The sequence below is a fragment of the Oncorhynchus kisutch genome, linkage group LG12 (assembly GCF_002021735.2).
Source record: "Oncorhynchus kisutch isolate 150728-3 linkage group LG12, Okis_V2, whole genome shotgun sequence".
Classification (NCBI taxonomy): Eukaryota; Metazoa; Chordata; class Actinopteri; order Salmoniformes; family Salmonidae; genus Oncorhynchus; species Oncorhynchus kisutch.
Genome location: NC_034185.2, coordinates 41385087 through 41404171, shown reverse-complemented (window position 1 = coordinate 41404171; position 19085 = coordinate 41385087). Strand labels below are relative to the sequence as shown.

The 19085-nt window shown below is 44.2% G+C and overlaps 1 protein-coding gene across 5 annotated transcripts in view; it reads right to left on the bottom strand.

The window, feature by feature from the left end:
• Nucleotides 1-19085, bottom strand: part of LOC109901001 (SAM and SH3 domain-containing protein 1) — a 299602-nt gene that overhangs the window by 60036 nt on the left and 220481 nt on the right. For all 5 annotated transcript variants that reach the window (XM_031837557.1, XM_020496961.2, XM_020496963.2 and 2 more), the window contains exon 2: nucleotides 12920-13048. In XM_031837557.1, the coding sequence (XP_031693417.1) occupies nucleotides 12920-13048 (129 nt within the window). The remainder of the gene's footprint in view (nucleotides 1-12919; nucleotides 13049-19085) is intronic.

Sequence of the window (19085 nt, the reverse complement as noted above, 5' to 3'; positions counted from 1 at the left end):
ATGCTGAACCGCAGCATGCCACAGTCCATCTACAGGAAAACGGTCCACAACCTCACACACACAGACTACATTATGACCATTGTGAGCCTCTATCCGCTTCCCTTCTGAGATGTCTTAAGTGTGTATTTGTGTGTGTGTGTATTGTCACTATGTTGGTATTCTCAGAGAAAAAAAATGGTTACTAGAAATGACCGGCCAGTGTCGTAAACCAGCACTCACTAATAAAGTTCATACAAATACACACTATCAGTCTATAAATATCCCAGTTGCTGAGCAGCTAAGCCAAGAGTGAGTCAAACAATACAGCCACACCAAACATCTAAAGACAAACCTCTCCTGATATGATAGTGCAGCGACAATGCCAACCCATTTTTTTGGTTCAAACGATGTACATTGACATTGACGCGACATTGACGCGACATTGACGCGTTGACTTTCCCGTCGGGTGCTTATTGTGCCTGAAAGATAATAGGCTTACGTAATAAAGAACTTTTAGAAAGTAGGAAAGAAAGACCAAACCCAGTCAGGTCTTCTCCTAACATTGTCATAACATTGTTGACCCACTTTTAGAGGAATGAGCCGAGTTCTCTTCGCCCATTCTTTTCACCCAGGTTACTTTGGGTTAAAAACACTCCAGGCCACTCTTGAACGTCCAAAACCAGATAGAAAGTATATAGAAATTATAATGGTCCTATACGCTTTCAAATAACTGCCCTTTTTCTGGCCCGCTAATTTCTTTAGACCAAAAAATCGGTCCCAAAACATTTTCGAAATCCTGATGTGGCCCTGGAGTCAAAAAAGTTTGCCCACCCCTGCCCTACAAGGTTCCTATCTCCAGTATCGACCAACCCTTTCCACAGTGTCTTTCTGTGGATACGTCAGCATAAAATACCTCTGCCCTACAAGGTTCCTATCTCCAGTATCGACCAACCCTTTCCACAGTGTCTTTCTGTGGATACGTCAGCATAAAATACCTCTGCCCTACAAGGTTCCTATCTCCAGTATCGACCAACCCTTTCCACAGTGTCTTTCTGTGGATACGTCAGCATAAAATACCTCTGCCCTACAAGGTTCCTATCTCCAGTATCGACCAACCATTTCCACAGTGTCTTTCTGTGGATACGTCAGCATAAAGTACCTCTGCGGCCATCCAGCACTAAGTGGATCTAAGATGATACCATAGACACACACATCCAACACTGATTACAGGGCTAGAGTTGATGTACTGAGAATCAAATCAAATCAAACTTTATTTGTCACGTGCGCCGAATACAACATGTGTAGACCTTACCGTGAAAAGCTAACTTACAATGCCATTAAATAAAGAGTTAAGAAAATATTTAACAAATAAACTAAAGTAAAAAATAATTAAAAAGTAACACAACAATAAACAACAATAAAGAGGTTTATATACAGGGTTTATATACAGGTTTATATACAGGGGGTACCGAGTCAGAGTGTGGGGTACAGGTTAGTTAAGGTAATTTGTACATGTAGGTGGGGGTAGAGTGATGATGCATAGATAATAAACAGTGAGTAGCAGCAGTGTACAAATGGAGGGGGGGTCAATGTAAATAATCCGGTAGCCATTTGATTAATTGTTCAGCAGTCTTATGGCTTGGGGGTAGAAGCTGCTAAGGAGCCTTTTAGTCATAGACTTGGCGCTCCGGTACCGTTTGCCATGCGGTAGCAGAGAAAACAGCCTATGACTTGGGTGACTGGAGTTTCTGAAAATATTTGGGGCTTTCTTCTGACACTGCCTAGTATATAGATCCTGGGTGGCAGGAAGCATGGCCCCAGTGATGTTTTGGGCCGTACACACTACCCTCTATAGCGCCTTAAGGGCATATGTCGCGCAATTACCACACTAGGCGGTGATGCAACCAGTCAGGATACTCTTGATGGTGCAGCTATAGAACTTTTTGAGGATCTGGGGACCGTGCCAAATCTTTTCAGTCTCCTGAGGGGTAAAAGGTGTTGTCGTGCCCTCTTCACAACTGTCTTGGTGTGTTTGGACCATGATAGTTTGTTGGTGATGTGGACACCAAGAAACTTGAAACTCTCGACCCGTTTCCCTACAGCCCCGTCGTTGTTAATAGGGGTCTGTTTGGCCCGTCTTTTCCAGTAGTCCACGATCAGCTCTTTTGTCTTGCTCACATTGAGGGGAGGGGGGGGGGGGTTGTTGTCCTGGCACCACACTGTGGTGATGATCAGACCTACCACTGTTGTGTCGTCAGCAAACTTAATGATGGTGGTGGAGTCGTGCCTGGACATGCAGTCGTGGGTGAACAGGGAGTACAGGAGGGGACTAAGCTCACACCCCAGAGGGGAAACAAGTATTGAGGAACGGCGTAGCAGACATGTTGTTGCCTGCCCTTACCACCTGGAGGCGGCCCGTCAGGAAGTCCAGGATCCAGTTGCAGAGGGAGGTGTTTAGTCCCAGGGTCCTTAGCTTAGTAATGAGCTTTGTGGGCACTATGGTGTTGAACGCTGAGCTGAAGTCAATTAACAGAATTCTCACATAGGTGTTCCTTTTGTCCCGGTGGGAAAGGGCAGTGTGGAGTGTGATTGTGTCCTCTGTGGATCTGTTGGGGCAGTATGCAAATTGGAGTGGGTCTAGGGTTTCTGGGATAATGGTGTTGATGTGAGCCATGGCCAGCCTTTAAAAGCACTTCATGGCTATCGATGTGAGTGCTACGGGGTGGTAATCAATTAGGCAGGCTACCTTCGCTTCCTTGGGCACAGGGACTATAGTGGTCTGCTTGAAAAATGTAGGTATTACAGACTCGGTCAGGGAAAGGTTGAAAATGTCAGTGAAGACACTTGCCATTTGGTCCACGCATGCTTTGAGTACACATCCTGGTAATCCATCTGGCCCCATGGCTTTGTGAATGTTGACCTGTTTAAAGGTCTTTCTCACATCGGCCACCCAGAGCATTATCATACAGTCGCCCAGAACAGCTGGTGCTGTGTTGCTTGGATCGAAGCCATCATAAAAGGCATTTAGCTCGTCTGGTAGGCTCGCGTCACTGGGCAGCTCGTGGCTCGGTTTCCCTTTGTAGTTCGTACTAGTTTTCAAGCCCTGCCACATCCGGGCAACAGACAGGACAATAGAGAGACAAGAGTGAGACTGGGACAGAAATAGGTTTCAAAGCCTTCGACAAAAGTGGCTTTTCTATATAATGACAACAAGAAGATACCACTGTTTAATGCTCACTCTTGTTAGAATGGCACCTATTAGAATCACCAGTGGAGCTTAACTGTTCTTGGCCAAACCAATCAATTTGAATCAAGCAGGAAGAGAAAGCCGCACAGTCAGTGGGTCTCTAAGGCAGCTAGGCGACTGTGTGTGATGGAGTTAATCCATAGCCCTCATTCTCCAAGAGGGGTGTTTGCTTAACCTATTGTGTTCTGGCTGCTCAAAAAGCTAACATGAAGACGGGGGACTAGCCGAGCAACGGTCAGACAGGAAGAGGGTACACTGATAGTCATCACAGAGAGAGCCTGCATCAAGAGCTTATGGGGCTGTGTTCAAGAGCCCCACTTATGAAACACAGCCGAGATCCCACTGCTGTCATTAGGGCACAGGACAAGCCCCTGGGGTTGGGGTAAGTGTTTCACAAATCACATTAACTAGCCATTTTGTTTGGTTTATGCAACACTCCCCCCCCCCCGTCCCTGTCCCCCCCCCGAAAAGTTTGATGTGTTGCAAGATGTCTGGAGGAGAAGTGAGGGAGAGACAAAATAAAGCAAACTGGATCTTTATCAAGTATGTGATATTGAGACATGGTGAACTCATTATGAGGCTAACAGAAAGTGAGTTGAAGGGAACAAAAAGAGAAACACGAAGCGGCTATGATTTTGCTCTAACGACAAATACTTAACCACAGCCATAAGCGGATTCCAAAGGGTTTTTCCAGGTGCAACTTCAGCTCTGTGGTCTCAGCCAGTAGTCTACAGACCACTACAGCCTGCAGTGGTCCAAAAACTTATCAGACTCACCTAGGGAAGTGGTCCTTAATCCTTGTCATGAAGACCCACGGTACATTAAAGACATTGATTAGTCGAATCTGGTCAGGTGTGTTGGTACTGGGCTGGAACAAAAGCATGCATGCCTTGTGGGTCTCCAGGACCAGAATTAAAGAACATTGCCCTATGGCCTTTCTCCCTACAGAGGAACAGTCTTCCAATGTCCACTGTCATGTTTGCTTGACCTCAACTTACTTTTCTAGTCAGACTGTTCAGGGAACGTTACAGCTACAGTGACCAGAGGCTAGTCCAGACCGGACAGGGAGGATCTTTGTGTGTTGCAGCAGGAGGGTGAAGAAGGGAGAGGAGGCAACATAAGAGAAGAAGCAAAGAAAGAGGAGAGATCCCAATGAGTGCCAGTAGAGAGAAAAGGCCAGGAGAGAAGCAGCGGGGTGGAAGTCCTCTGAGAACCACCATGCTCGTACCCTTCAGCTGTGACAGACAACCCCTCCCTGAAAGGCCATGTCCCAGCGTGGACGTCTAAATGCCAGCCCATTTAATGTCCGTATCCGCCATTTTAACATAATGACCTTATCTAACTCACTCCTATTGCTCCTTGGGGAGATCCTAGATAGGGCTGGCTGGCAGCCACACTTTATATGGCACAATAGTCCTTTCTCTCTATCTTCCACTGCCCTGTCTCCCTCTTTAGCTCTACCCCTTCTACCCCTTCTCTCTCTCTCTCTCTCACGCTCTCTTTATTTCTTAATATTTTTGCTTCGTCTCTCTCTCTCTCTCTCTCACTCTCTCTCTCTCTCACACACACTACTCTGTTCTCTCTCACACACTACTCTGTTCTCTCTGTTCTCTCTCTCTCTCTGCCCCTTCTCCTTCCCTCGTTCCAGTTTTTCATAGCTATTGTGCCAAGGACATTGAGACCGTCTGTGAAGGTCCAGTCTAGACACATAACACCAGCTAGGGAGAGAGTGGAACAACGGCAGCTGGCAAGAAAACTGTCCTGAAAACACTCAATACTGACTGTAGAATGTTTGCTATGTGCTTCTGTTTCAAGACTGGGGGCAAATCAGCATGCATGCGCCTGGCCTGCCGCAAGGAGTCGCTAGAGCGCAGTGGGACAAGGACATCCCGGCCGGCCAAACCCCCCACTGGGCCAATTGTGCGCCACCTCATGGGTCTTCCGGTTATGGCCGGCTGCGACACAGCCTGGGATCAAACCCGGGTCTGTACTGACGCTTCACACACCACAATGCAGTACCTTAGACCACTGCCCCACTCGGGAGGCATTGTATCCAGATGTTCACATTGTCATACTATCGGTCCTTCTCTCATCCCAGGATTTACAATATTACCTGTATAGCACAGGTGGGTGCTAAAAACGCAAGAAAAGCCCATTTGGCCTCTATTACCAAGACTGCTAACAATTAACACAAACTAATAGCGGAATCATATAGACCATGTTAGCTAAATGCTAACAAGCGAAAACGAACAAACTCATTGCAAAGACAGGCAAATCCAGCTCATAAAGTTATACAAGCATAGCCAGTTGCTACCGAATGTCATTTTTGGTGAGTGGGTACATTTACACGTGAAAGTAAACTAGATAAATTGTTGTAAATGAGCAAAGTTGTGATGCGTGCTTTTCTGGAGAAAGAGCAGCAGGTGTACACAGATCGGACAGGAGACGAACAGAGGAGAAGAAAACGCTAGTAGGAAGCACAGGGGTGGAAAATGGCAACTGTACAGATAAGTCGCCCAGAGCTACTTGACTTCTGGCAGAAAGCCATTCTAAGATATCTGATGGCAAAAATGTAGTAGAGAATAGCATACAATTTGAAGTCATCACCTGATGTGCGCCGCACATCAGAGACTCACCCGTAGATATGGACTCACCAGCTCCAGCTTTAGCCCGTTGTGCTATTGACAAAGAACACGTGACTGGCTCAACTGTTCTGGGGAACTACGTAAGCTTCATCATGTAAAATGTGACCGGTGAAATGAAGGAAGCAACCTGCTTTATCTCCTAACGTATTGCACACGTTGACTGCAAGTGTTAACTTAAAAGGCCGCTGCAAAAATTCAAACCGATTGAATTTTTATTTTATTTTTTATATATATATATATATAGTTTTGACTTGTATTGAAAAATCATCCAGTGGCTTTTTCTAAATACCCCAGTAAACGGTATGTACGGTATACCTCCCAAGCCTAGTTCTGACACCATATCTTCTATGTTCTCTCTGTTCCTCCCCCTCTTTCCTTTCCTCTTTCTTGCCAAGTTGTGCAGGGGGGACAGACAGCTGCAGGCTCTCACATCCTCCTTCTTCTCCTTTCCCTCCTCTTCCAGCTTTCCTTTTAAGAGATGCTCACTACACTTCCCTGACCAACTCCAGGCCGCCCGGGCCCCCAGGGCCCAGTCCTGTCCCATCCCACAGGATGGAACCTTCCCAACCTTCCCAATACGTGCAGAGGTGACCCACTTCACTCATCTTCTCACACACTTGTAAATACACACATGCGTACACAAAACACACACACACACACCAGGTTTTCCATTAGGAAAATGTGGCACCGGACTTTTGACCTGCGGCATTTTAATTGAACAGACATTTGAGAAGTGTACCATATGCATTGGGTGCGTAGCCTTCTTAGAGCGTCCACCCACAGTGCTCAGAATGACAGAGACAACATTGAGATGGTGGTAAAAAAACAGAACATGCAAGTCGAGGATGCAACAATTTGCGCAGTTTGAAGATGCTAGAAGAACTGTCCACATTTGCTTTTCCCCAGCCAACAGGATGAGTAATGAACAGCAAAATCACGGTCCTATGTCAATCTACTATCCCCCATAGTAGAAAAGTTGACCTATTCTATTGGTCAGCTTGTCGAGAAAGAAATAGCTATTCCAAACAGACTCAGGGACCGTTGTGGGACAATAGATGCCAAATTCATACGACTAGTAGGCCTAGGTTACATATATATCTTTTTTTAAAGCAATGCGTCTGAAGCAACAGATCAGAACATTTATCTTAAAATGGTTTTCTGTGAAACCTTAAAACGGTTTCCTGTGACAGCGATGAAAATATCCGTTAGAAATTTAGAAAGAAGGGAGATGCAACAACAGGGATATATTAATAATATGACTAGGATTGTGCCTTTGGCTACTGGACAATAATATAAAGTTGATATGAAATAATTGTTTCCCGGGGGCCTCCCGAGTGGCGCAGTCATCTAAGGCACAGCATTGCAGTGCTAGCTTTGCCACTAGAGGTCCTGGTGTAAGTCCAGGCTCTGTCGCAGCCGACCGCGAAAGGGAGACGCATTGCACGGCGCACAATTGGACCAGCGCTATCCAGGTTAGGGTTTGGCCGGCTTGGATGTCCTTGTCCCATCGCGCTCTAGCGACTCCTATGGTGGGCCAGGCGCATGCACGCTGACACGGTTGCCAGGTGTACAGTGTTTCCTCCGACACTAATTATTGACTTTGGGGGGTGAATAGTTCTGCACGGTCAAGTTTTCCGTTTTTTTTGTCTTATTTCTTGTTTGTATCACAATAAAAAATATTTAGCATCTTCAAAATGGTAGGCATGTTGTGTAAATCAAATGATACAAACTCCCCAACAAATGTACAAGGAAACAAAATAGGAAAACTGCCAAGGGGGATGAATACTTTCGCAAGCCGCTGTATATTTTAAACCAAAAACTTTTAGACTTTTACTCAAGTAGTATTTTACTGGGTGACTTTCACTTTTACTTGAGTCATTTTCTATTTAGGTATCTTTACTTTTACTCAAATATGACAATTGGGTACTTTTCCCACCCCTGGTTACAGGAATAAAACCAAGAGAAATAACAGTATAATTCTGAGTACTGGATTTGTTTGTTTCCTAATGTCTATAGCTATAATGTAGCTAATTATATAGTCATTTCTATAGCCTGCTGAGCCCATGTCTCCTATGTTCTCTCTGTTCCTCCTCCTCTCTTTCCTTTCCTCTTTCTTGCCAAGCTGTGCAGGGGGGACAGACAGCTGCAGGCTCTCACATCCTCCTCCTTCTCCTTTTCCTCCTCTTCTAGCTCTCCCTTTCAGATATCCTCTCTACACTTCTTTCCAACTGCAGGAAGTAATGTCACTGAGATCTGCACACACACATATATATATATATATATATAAATACACTGTATATAGGACCTTCCACCCCCACCTGGGATATGGATGCCTGACTAAGACCTAAGGGTCAAAACGTTAAATAAATATCACCTAGGAGCATGAGCAGGGGTGTGCAGCGTTTTCCTTTCTGTTGTCCATGAGTTCGCCTTCAACTCCAGCACTTGAGGAAAGTACCTGGATGTGCGCGTGTTCTTCAGCGTTTGTACATAATGTTTCTGCCATCGTTTCCTATGACCCGAAAATAGCTTCTGGGTAGCGCTCACTAACCTCGGTTTCGGTGAAGATTTATATTTGAATGAGTTGGCAGTATGGACATCCTTGCTCACCTCGGACCGGAACCTAATCCCTGAGACTGGTAAAAGACGGCGTAAGAGAGGCTGACGTGCGGGCACCCTGACGAAACTATGTTGGCGAATAAATCATCTGCTTCTACCCTCTGTTCTATTGGTGAATGTACAATCACTGGGGAACACACTGGACCAGCTCCGTTCTAGACTATCCTCTCAATGGGACCTGAAGAACTGTAATATCCTGTTTCTCTGAGTCGTTGCTGAGCAACAAGGACATGGATAACATACATCTAGCTGATTTTTCTATGCATTGTCAAGACTGTATGGCAGTGTCGGGTAAGGTGTGTGGGGGGGGTCTCTTTGTCAACAACAGCTGGTGTAATATTAAGGAAGTTAGAATACCTTTTCATAAGCTGCAGACTATAACATACTAAATACAATTTACAAAGAGCGTTTTCATCGGTAGCTGACTATTTACCACCACAAATCGATGCTGGCACTAACACCGCATTCAACGAGTTGTGTAGGGACACAAGCAAAAATGAAAAATGCTCATCTCGATGTCGACGCTCCTAGTAGTTGGTGATTTTCATTCAAGGAAACTGAAATCCGTTTAACCTCATTTCGACCAGCATAGGAGGAAAAAACTAGAGGAGAAAAAAACTCTAGATCACCTTTACCCCACAAGCAGAAATGCATACAAATTAGAGGTCAACCAATTAATCGGAATGGCCGATTAATTTGGGCTGATTTCAAGTTTTCATAACAATCGGTAATCTGCTTTTTTGGACACCGATTATGGCCAGTTACATTGCACTCCACGAGGAGACTGCATGGCAGGCTGACTACCTGTTACGTGAGTGCAGCAAGAAGCCAATGTAAGTTGCTAGCTAGCATTAAACTTATCTTATAAAAAACAATCAATCTTAACATAATCACTAGCAAACTACACATGGTTGATGATATTACTAGTTTATCTAGCTTGTCCTGCGTTGCATATAATCGATGCGGTGCCTGTTAATTTATAATTGAATCACAGCCTACTTCGCCAAACGGGTGATGATTTAACAAGCACATTCACGAAAAAAGCACTGTCGTTGCACCAATGTGTAGCTAACCATAAACATTAATGCCTTTCTTTAAAATCAATACACAAGTATATATTTTTAAACCTGCATATTTAGTTAATATTGCCTGCTAATATTAATTTATTTTAACTAGGGAAATTGTGTCACTTCTCTTGCGTTCTGTGCAAGCAGAGTCAGGGTATGTGCAGCAGTTTCGGCCACCTGGCTCGTTGCGAACTGCGTGAAGACCATTTCTTCCTAACAAAGACCGTAATTAATTTGCCAGCACTTTCCTGCGTTTGCCAGCAGCTCTTTTGGTGTGCTGTTTATGACTTCAAGCCTATCAACTCCCGAGATTAGGCTGGCAATACTATAGTGCCTATAAGAACATCCAATAGTCAAAGGTATATGAAATACAAATGGTATAGAGAGAAATAGTCCTATAATTCCTATAATAACTACAACCTAAAACTTGTTACCTGGGAATATTGAAGACTCCTGTTAAAAGGAACCACCAGCTATCATATGTTCTCATGTTCTGAGGAAGGAACTTCAACGTTAGCTTTTTTACATGGCAAATATTGCACTTTTACTATCTTCTCCAACACTTTGTTTTTGCATTATTTAAACCAAATTGAACATGTTTTATTATGTATTTAAGACTAAATTGATTTTATTGATGTATTAGTTTTAAAAAAGTGCTCATTCAGTATTTTTGTAATTGTCATTATTACAAATATATATATAAAAATCGTCCGATTATTCAGCATCTGCTTTTTTGGGTAAAAATTGAAAAATCATAATCGATCGACCTCTAATACAAAGCTCTCCCTCGCCCTTCATTTAGAATATCTGATCATAACACTATCCTCCTTATTCCTAATTACAAGCAAAAGCTCAAACAGGAAGTACCAGTGACACGCTCAATACGGAAGTGTTCCGGTGAAGCGGATGGTAAGCCACAGGACTGTTTCGCTAGCACAAACTGGAATATGTTCCGGGTTCACCATATCGGCCACCTGATTCATTAGAACTACCCTACGCCTTGCCTTGACCTATTTCTCTCCTCTCTCTCCCCAGATTAAATTGTGCAACTAGTGAGGTCTGGCCGCCCGCCAACCTGCCCACTCTACCTCATTCCCTCCTCCCTTTTCCAGACCATCTCTGGAGACCTTCTCCCATTCCTCACTTCCCTCATCAACTCATCCCTGACCACTGGCTGCATCCCCTCTGACTTCAAAATGGTTGGAGTCACTCCCCCTTCCTCACGAAACCAACACTCGACTCATCTGACGTCAAAAACTAAAACTAGACCTGTATCTCTTCTTTCTTTCCAAAACACTTGGACATGCTGTCTCTGATCAACTCTCTCGTTATCTCTCTCAGAACGATCTTGACCCTAACCGGTCAGGCTTCAAGACGGGTCACTCAACCGAGACCGCTCTTCTCTGTGTCACGGACGCTCTCCCCACTGCCAAAGCTGACTCTCTCTTCTCTGTTCTCATCCTCCTTGATTTATCTGCTGCCTTCAACAACGTTAACCATCAGATCCTCCTCTCCACCCTCTCAGGGCTGGGTGTCTGCACCATGTAATGTCACTAATGGTGTCCCCCAGGACTCCGTTCTAGGCCCTCTCCTCTTCTCTTTATACACCAAGTCACTCAGCTCCATCATATCCTCGCATGGTCTCTCCTACCGTTGCTATGCGGATGACACTCAAATACTGTACTTTTCTCCTTTCACCCTTCTGACACTCACAAACACTAAAACAGTTGTGTAGAGGGCACGACAACCCCTCCCCCCTCAGGAGTCTGAAATGATTTGGCATGGGCCCTCAGGTCCTCAAAAAGTTAGACAGCTGCACCATTGAGAGCATCTTGACTGGCTACATCACTGCTTGGTTTGGGAACTGCTTGGCGTCCGACCGCAAGGCTCTACAGGGGGTAGTGCGTACAGTCCAGTACATCACTTGTGCCGAGCTCACTGCCATCTAGGACCTCTATACCTGTGTCTCCAGCTACCCAAGTCAGAATGTTCTCTCTGCTAGAGCACAGCAAGCGGTATCAATGAACCAAGTCTGGAACCAACATGACCCTGAAAAGCTTCTACTCCCAACCCATAAGACTGCTAAATTGTTAGTTCAATACTTAACCAAATAGCTACATGGTCAATCTGCATTGGCCCTTTTTGCACAAGTATTTTTGACTGGCTACTATTTATTATCTATCCTGGTGCCTAGTCACTTTATTCCTAGTTATATGTACATATCTACCTCAACTATCTGGTACCCCTGCACATCGACTCGGTACTGGTATCCCATGTATATAGCCAAGTTATCGTTACTCATTGTGTATTGATTATTACTTGTAAAAATGATTTCTCTATTTCCTATCCCTCTGCATTTTTGGCAAGGGCCCGTAAGAAAATATTTCACTGTTAGTCTACACCTCTTGTTTACGATGCACGTGAAAAATTATTGATATGTTTAAGTCGGCTCCCTCCTTTTAGGTTCAGGATGAGTAGACTGTACTGAGGTCAGTCTAGGCTAGATGTGCCCAGTTTCCTGCTATTGGTTCTGGAAATGAGACTTTATAACTGAAATGATGCCATCTGTTTTCAAGAGGTCTAAACAGATACAAATCAATTTGAATAGTGTCATCATAGCACATTTATAAAGCTAGTGTATGAACACAACCCCCTCCTCGCTCTCTCTCTCTGAGTGTTGCGTGTGTGTGTGTGTGTGGAGTATAGACCCCCAGGGGTGCTCCGAGCAGCACAGGGGCAGAGCGGTGTTCGCTGCCAGAACCAACTGCATTCTTCAATACCTCCATCAGTAACGAGGCAACGCAGGAGTGCCATGCCCCACTACCCTACATCCCTGTGAACGTGAACCCCTAGAACACAACTAAGCGCTTTCAGGCACTGGGGAGGCGGGAGGGCAAACTAACTGGTTTAGAAAAGAGTCACAAACACAAAACACTCGCTCACTTTCCGAACTAAACTCCCCCTACTTCCTGACTGACTTCCAGGCTGTTGGCAGCACACTGGACAATCACACAGTAAAGATACCAAGCCGATCCAAGAATGGGGTGTTTGAGGATATTCTGAATTATAAAAGGAGATCTGAGAAAATGAAACATTTCCTCAGAATCTTGGCTCTCACTTCACATTTCTAGACTGTGTAAGCCTAGCCTAGTTGCTGCAGGTCTATATGGTGGGTTTCCTGTTTTGATGGGACTCAGGTATACTCTACTGCAGTAGTAAATTATGGTTGGTGGGAACTCAGTTCTCTTGTATTCCAGTAGGGTTCGTGGACTTGAGTTTGTAGGGACATGCAACAGTATGATCGGTGTTTGTGGGTACTTAGTATGTGACGTGATGTGATGAGTGTGTTTGTGGGGACATACCATGTCGAGGTCCTGGGACACACGTCTCTTGCGTAGCTCCTCCATGCGGTCGCTTACGTCACTGAATGAGGTGTTGTAGTACTCTGAGTACTCCTGGGCCAGGTCATCAATGTTCCCCAGAGAACCATCCTACACAACACACACATACACACAAAGAGAGAGAGTGGTTAGTCATTCAGAAGGACAGACAAGAGTAAGAAAACATAGGATTCAGAAGGAGAGAATAAAAGAAGGCCATATGTTTGCACTGGAATGGAAGAAAGAAATTGTAAGTTGGGGAGACACTTGCAGATTCACACTGATTACTCAATTTGAGGGCCCAAAATGGCACCAAAGCCTTTGTCTGGATGAATAACATTGGTTTCACTACTGTATACAGTGTATAAGACTCAAGCTGAGCCAATCCCTTCAGTAAGCTCCACCCTCCCCCCACTGCTTCCACCACCACAGTACAGTAGTCCGGGCGAGGGAAAAGGGACTGACTAACAACCTCAGCTCCCCATCTGTCTCTCACTCTGGGTGAAGCACAGCTTAATTAAACCCCTGTCACATACGCTTGTAATTAGTTCAGCTAGCATGGCCGGGCACGGCGGTGCAGTGTGGCGGGCGGTGTGCAAGGGAACACAAATCAAATTACTCGCACGCCACTTCTTCCTCTGGCTGCCACTCTAGGGTGAGATTATTAGCTAACGCAGTGGTGCTACTGAGGGAGGGCAAGTCTGAGATGGATCAGGTTAGAGCTTCCAGCACATTTACCAATTAGCTCTGTGGGCTATACTAGCTATGACCTGTTGCGTAGTAGAATAGGAAGGAGAAAGGAAAGGAGAAGGAAAGTAATCAGTATGATTTGTGGAAGACAAAGACCTTTAAACAAATTCCTGTAGAGATGAAGAGTGTCTGGGTCTGTGTGTTTCCATTTGTTTGTTTCTCTGTTAGAGGCCGGTGTGCTGTGCATGTGGCGTATGTGTGCTGTGTGTACATGCCAGTGTGTTTCTCTACTAGCCCATAGCCTCCACGGTCCATTAAGCCTAAGGCCTCCAGCTCCACCTGACACACACACACACACACGAGAGGTGGCAGCCACCCGCTGTGTCTGGAGAGGGAGTGCAGCACAACCATGCCATTCATACACATCTGTTTACCCTAGAGGTCGACCGATTATGATTTTTCAATGCCGATACCGATTATTGGAGGACCAAAAATTAATTAATCGGACGATTTTTTAAATGTATTTGTAATAATGACAATTACAACAATACTGAATGAACACTTATTTTAACTTAATATAATACATCAATAAAATCAATTTAGCCTTAAATAAATAATGAAACATGTTCAATTTGGTTTAAATAATGCAAAAACAAAGTGTTGGAGAAGAAAGTAAAAGTGCAATATGTGCCATGTAAGACAGCTAACGTTTCAGTTCCTTGCTCAGAATATGAGAACAATATGAAAGCTGGTGGTTCCTTTTAGCATGAGTCTTCAATATTCCCAGGTAAGAAGTTTTAGGTTGTAGTTATTATAGGAATTATAGGACTATTTCTCTCTATACCATTTGTATTTCATTAACCTTTGACTATTGGGTGTTCTTATAGGCACTTTAGTATTGCCAGTGTAACAGTATAGCTTCCATCCCTCTCCTCGCTCCTACCTGGGCTCGAACCAGGAACACATCGACAACAGCCACCCTCGATGCAGCGTTACCCATGCAGAGCAAGGGGAACAACCACTCCAAGTCTCAGAGCGAGTGACGTTTGAAACGCTATTAGCACGCACCCCACTAATTAGCTAGCCATTTCACATCGGTTACACCAGCCTAATCTCGGGAGTTGATAGGCTTGAAGTCATAAACAGTGCAATGCTTGAAGCACAACAAAGAGCTGCTGGGAAAACACACGATAGTGGTGTTTGAATGAATGTTTACGAGCCTGCTACTGCCTACCACCTCGCAGTCAGACCTCTCTATAAAATCATAGATTTAGTTATAACATAATAACGCACAGAAATACGAGCCTTAGGTCATTAATATGGTCGAATCCGGAAACGATCATCTCGAAAACAAGACGTTTATTCTTTCAGTGAAATACGGAATCGTTACGTAACGGGTGGCATCCATAAGTCTAAATACTTCTGTTACATTGCACAACCTTCAATGTTATGTCATAATTACGTAAAGTTCTGGCAAATTAGGCGGCCCAAACTGTTGTATATACACTGCCTCTGCGTGCAATGAACGCAAGAGAAGTGACACAATTTCACCTGGTTAATATTGCCTGCTAACCTGGATTTCCTTTAGCTAAATATGCAGGTTTAAAAATATATACTTCTGTGTATTGATTTTAAGAAAGGCATTCATGTTTATGGTTAGGTACACATTGGAGCGACGATACCCACCGCATCAATTATATGCAACGCAGTGTAGTTAACTAGTGATTATGATTGATTGATTGATTGTTTTTTATAAGATAAGTTTAATGCTAGCTAGCAACTTACCTTGGCTTACTACATTCGCGTAACAGGCAGGCTCCTCGTGGAGTGCAATGTAATCAGGTGGTTAGAGCGTTGGACTAGTTAACTGTAAGGTTGCAAGATTGAATCCCTGAGCTGACAAGGTACAAATCTGTCGTTCTGCCCCTGAACGAGGCAGTTAACCCACCGTTCCTAGGCCGTCATTGAAAATAAGAATGTGTTCTTAACTGACTTGCCTAGTGAAATAAAGTTTAAATAAAGGTGTAAAAATAATAAGATATAAAAAAATCGGCCAAATTGGTGTCCAAAAATACCGATTTCCGATTGTTATGAAAACTTGAAATCGGTCCCAATTAATCGGCCACTCGGTCGACCTCTAGTTTACACATTAAATACAACTCCCAGTTTAAAAATACACCTCACTAAAGTCTTCGCTATGTGTATTTTAGGCATTCATTCAAATTGAAAGTCCAAATAATAGATACGGCCAACCATAAGTGTTTCCTGGGTTTGGCATGCTAACATACAGAACTAACATGCCCTTTAAACCCCATACCCAAACACCCTCTTCCGGACAGGGGGGCTTTCAGCTCTCTGCTGGGTTCCTGTCTTTGTGTGGAAGTGTGGTGTGGTTCCTCATACATAAACAAGAAATACCTTATTCAACAGAATACACAAGCCCCAAATGCCTTCAATGAACTGTGAAATAACAATAAAGATGCAGAACCTGCTGGTGCCTAGTGTATTTCTTTACCACGAAACCAGAGGGAGAGAATCAACTAACTCATTGGTCTTGGACAGCCTCTCTCTGAAGCGTTTGGACTCATAACTACTTAGTAGGGCTGGGTAATATATTGAATGAATTTGATGAATTCAAATGTATGTGTCGCGCGATATTCCAAATGCCTGTATCGCAATAATTGTTTATTATGAGGCTTTACCGGTAGTACCCAGTCACGCTGTGTTTGTTTACAAGCACACAACGACAAGAGACCGGAGTCTTGTGAGTCACCCACCGGGTGATCTATTTGCAGTGTGGAATTCACAAATTAATGTTTAGCAGCTAGATATTGTATCATTATTAAGGTAACTGTCTAAAAGTTGCTAAATGCTCTGCAGCTGTGCATTTGGTTTGCTAAGAAGCTCGTTAGCTCGTTTTTTTTGTTACTTGTATAACTTTATGAGCTGGGATGATTATCCTGAAAATGGTTTCGGTCAGAGACTGTATAAAATGTTCACAATATGCTCATTAGCATTTAGTTAGCATTCCATATGGAATTTTGCTAACCTTTCGGATTACAAAAGCTCAGTGGGGTTTTACTGAATATCCCGGTATGAGGGTATGACAATCTGGATACTGCCCAAGCCTAGCTTTGAACAGCAATCTTTCCACAGATTTTCAATGGGATTCAAGTCTAGGCTTTCGCTGGGCCACTCAAGGACATTCACATTCTTGTTCTAAAGCCATTCCAGCATTGCTTTGGCTTGGGGTCATTGTCCTGTTGGAACGTAAATCTTCCACCCCCCAGTCTAAGGTTGTTTGCACTCTGAAGCAGGTTCTCATCAAGGATTTGCCTGTATTTGGCTCCATTCATTGTTCCCTCTAACTTTCCCAGTCTCCCAGTCCCCGCCACTGAAAATCATCCCATATCATGATGCTGCCACCACCATGCTTCACAGTAGGGATGCTATTAGATGGGTAATGAGCTGTGCCTGGTTTTGTCCAGACATTGCGCTTTTCATTCAGGCCAAAGAGTTTCATTTTTGTCTCATCAGAAATATATTTTGCCTTGTGCTCTCAGTCTTTCACGTGCCTTTGTGAAAACTCCAGGCATGCTGTCATGTGTCTTTTTCTCTGGAGTGGCTTCTGTCTGGCCATTCTCCCATAAAGCCCAGATTGGTGAAGTGATGTAGAGACTGTTGTCCTTCTGGTACGTTTTCCCATCACAGCCAAGAAACTACTGTATGAAGTTCAGTCAGAGTGGTCATTGGGTTCTTGGTCACCAGCCTGACCAAGGTCCTTCTTGCCTGGTTGCTCAGTTTGGTCATTATATAGACATGTGTATTTCTTTCTAAATCATGTCCAAACAATTGAATTGGCTACAAGTGGACTCCAATCAAGTTGTAGTGACATCTCAAGGACGATCAAAGGAAATTTGATGCACCTGAACTCAATTTGTGGTGTCATAGCAAGGGATGTGAATGCTTATGTAAATTAGACATGTCTGTATTTAATTTTCGACAAATTTGCAAACATTTCTAAAAACATTGTCATTATTAGTTTTCACTTTGTCATTATGGGGTATGGTGTGTCGATGGGTGATAAAAAATATTTAATCCATTATAAACTCAGGCTGTACAATGTGGAATTTGTCAAGGGGTATGAATACTTTCTGAAGGCACTGTATATCACAAATCGCCCATTAGTTTGAAAATTTTTTTTTAGGCCATATCACCCAGCCCTCATAGTTAATTATGAGTCCATAGCTCTATCCTCTGTTGACATGATAGACATCTCAGCCATAGCAGTGATGGCCAATCGTTCAATATTCATCCATGTTGATCTAGTCCGTGCCTGGTTTGGTGAGTGGTCAGCATGTATGGAGTCACTCTGTGAGGAGTGAACAGTCTCTCTGTCTGTCTCTCTATGGTCGTCTGAACGGGACTCAGTATCTCCATGCCAGCCTGGTATGAATGGGGCACTGTGGAGGCAGTGTGCCACACACACAACGGGCAGGCACACACACACCCTGAGGGATGCAGAAAGGGGCTTCTTCTGAGAGGGCTATTGAAAACAATAGACGATTAAAAACAAACGAGTGTGAGCCACACTGTGGAAAAACACAAACCGGAAGTAAATTTTAACCATCGCCCATCGGTAATGCAACAGTGTATTTAAATGAGTCGCAGACAGGCCCTGAATCAAAAGGCCAGATTGTTCTGCTCTATTTTTCTCTCCTCACTCTGCCTCCCTGACTAGAATATATTCCTTAGAACCTCCAGCTACGTCCAGGCTGTGACATATGGTTAGAGATGGCTGATATTCCCTATGGAGCCATCCCTCCCTCGCCGGGCCCCGGGCAGGCACATGCTTTCCCTCACATTCCTAATACTCTTATTAGAGACTAGCTACAGTACTGCCTAATCACCACAAACATGCCACAATCGATCCAGAGTTAAGCCTACCATGTCCACGAGGGAGACCGAGACAGACAGACCCAGCCAATACAGTTGCATTCACTGTGTCTGTTCATGTAGAACACTTGATTACAACTCACCCAGATCATCTGAGCCCTAGGACCATGCCCCAGGACTACCTGACATGATGACTCCTTGCTGTCCCCAGTCCACCTGGCCATGCTGCTGCTCCAGTTTCAACTTCCACCTGACTGTGCTGCTGCTCCAGTTTCAACTGTTCTGCCTTATTATTATTCGACCATGCTGGTCATTTATGAACATTTGAACATCTTGGCCATGTTCTGTTATAATCTCCACCCGGCACAGCCAGAAGAGGACTGGCCACCCCACATAGCCTGGTTCCTCTCTAGGTTTCTTCCTAGGTATTGGCCTTTCTAGGGAGTTTTTCCTAGCCACCGTGCTTCTACACCTGCATTGCTTGCTGTTTGGGGTTTTAGGCTGGGTTTCTGTACAGCACTTTGAGATATCAGCTGATGTACGAAGGGCTATATAAATAAAT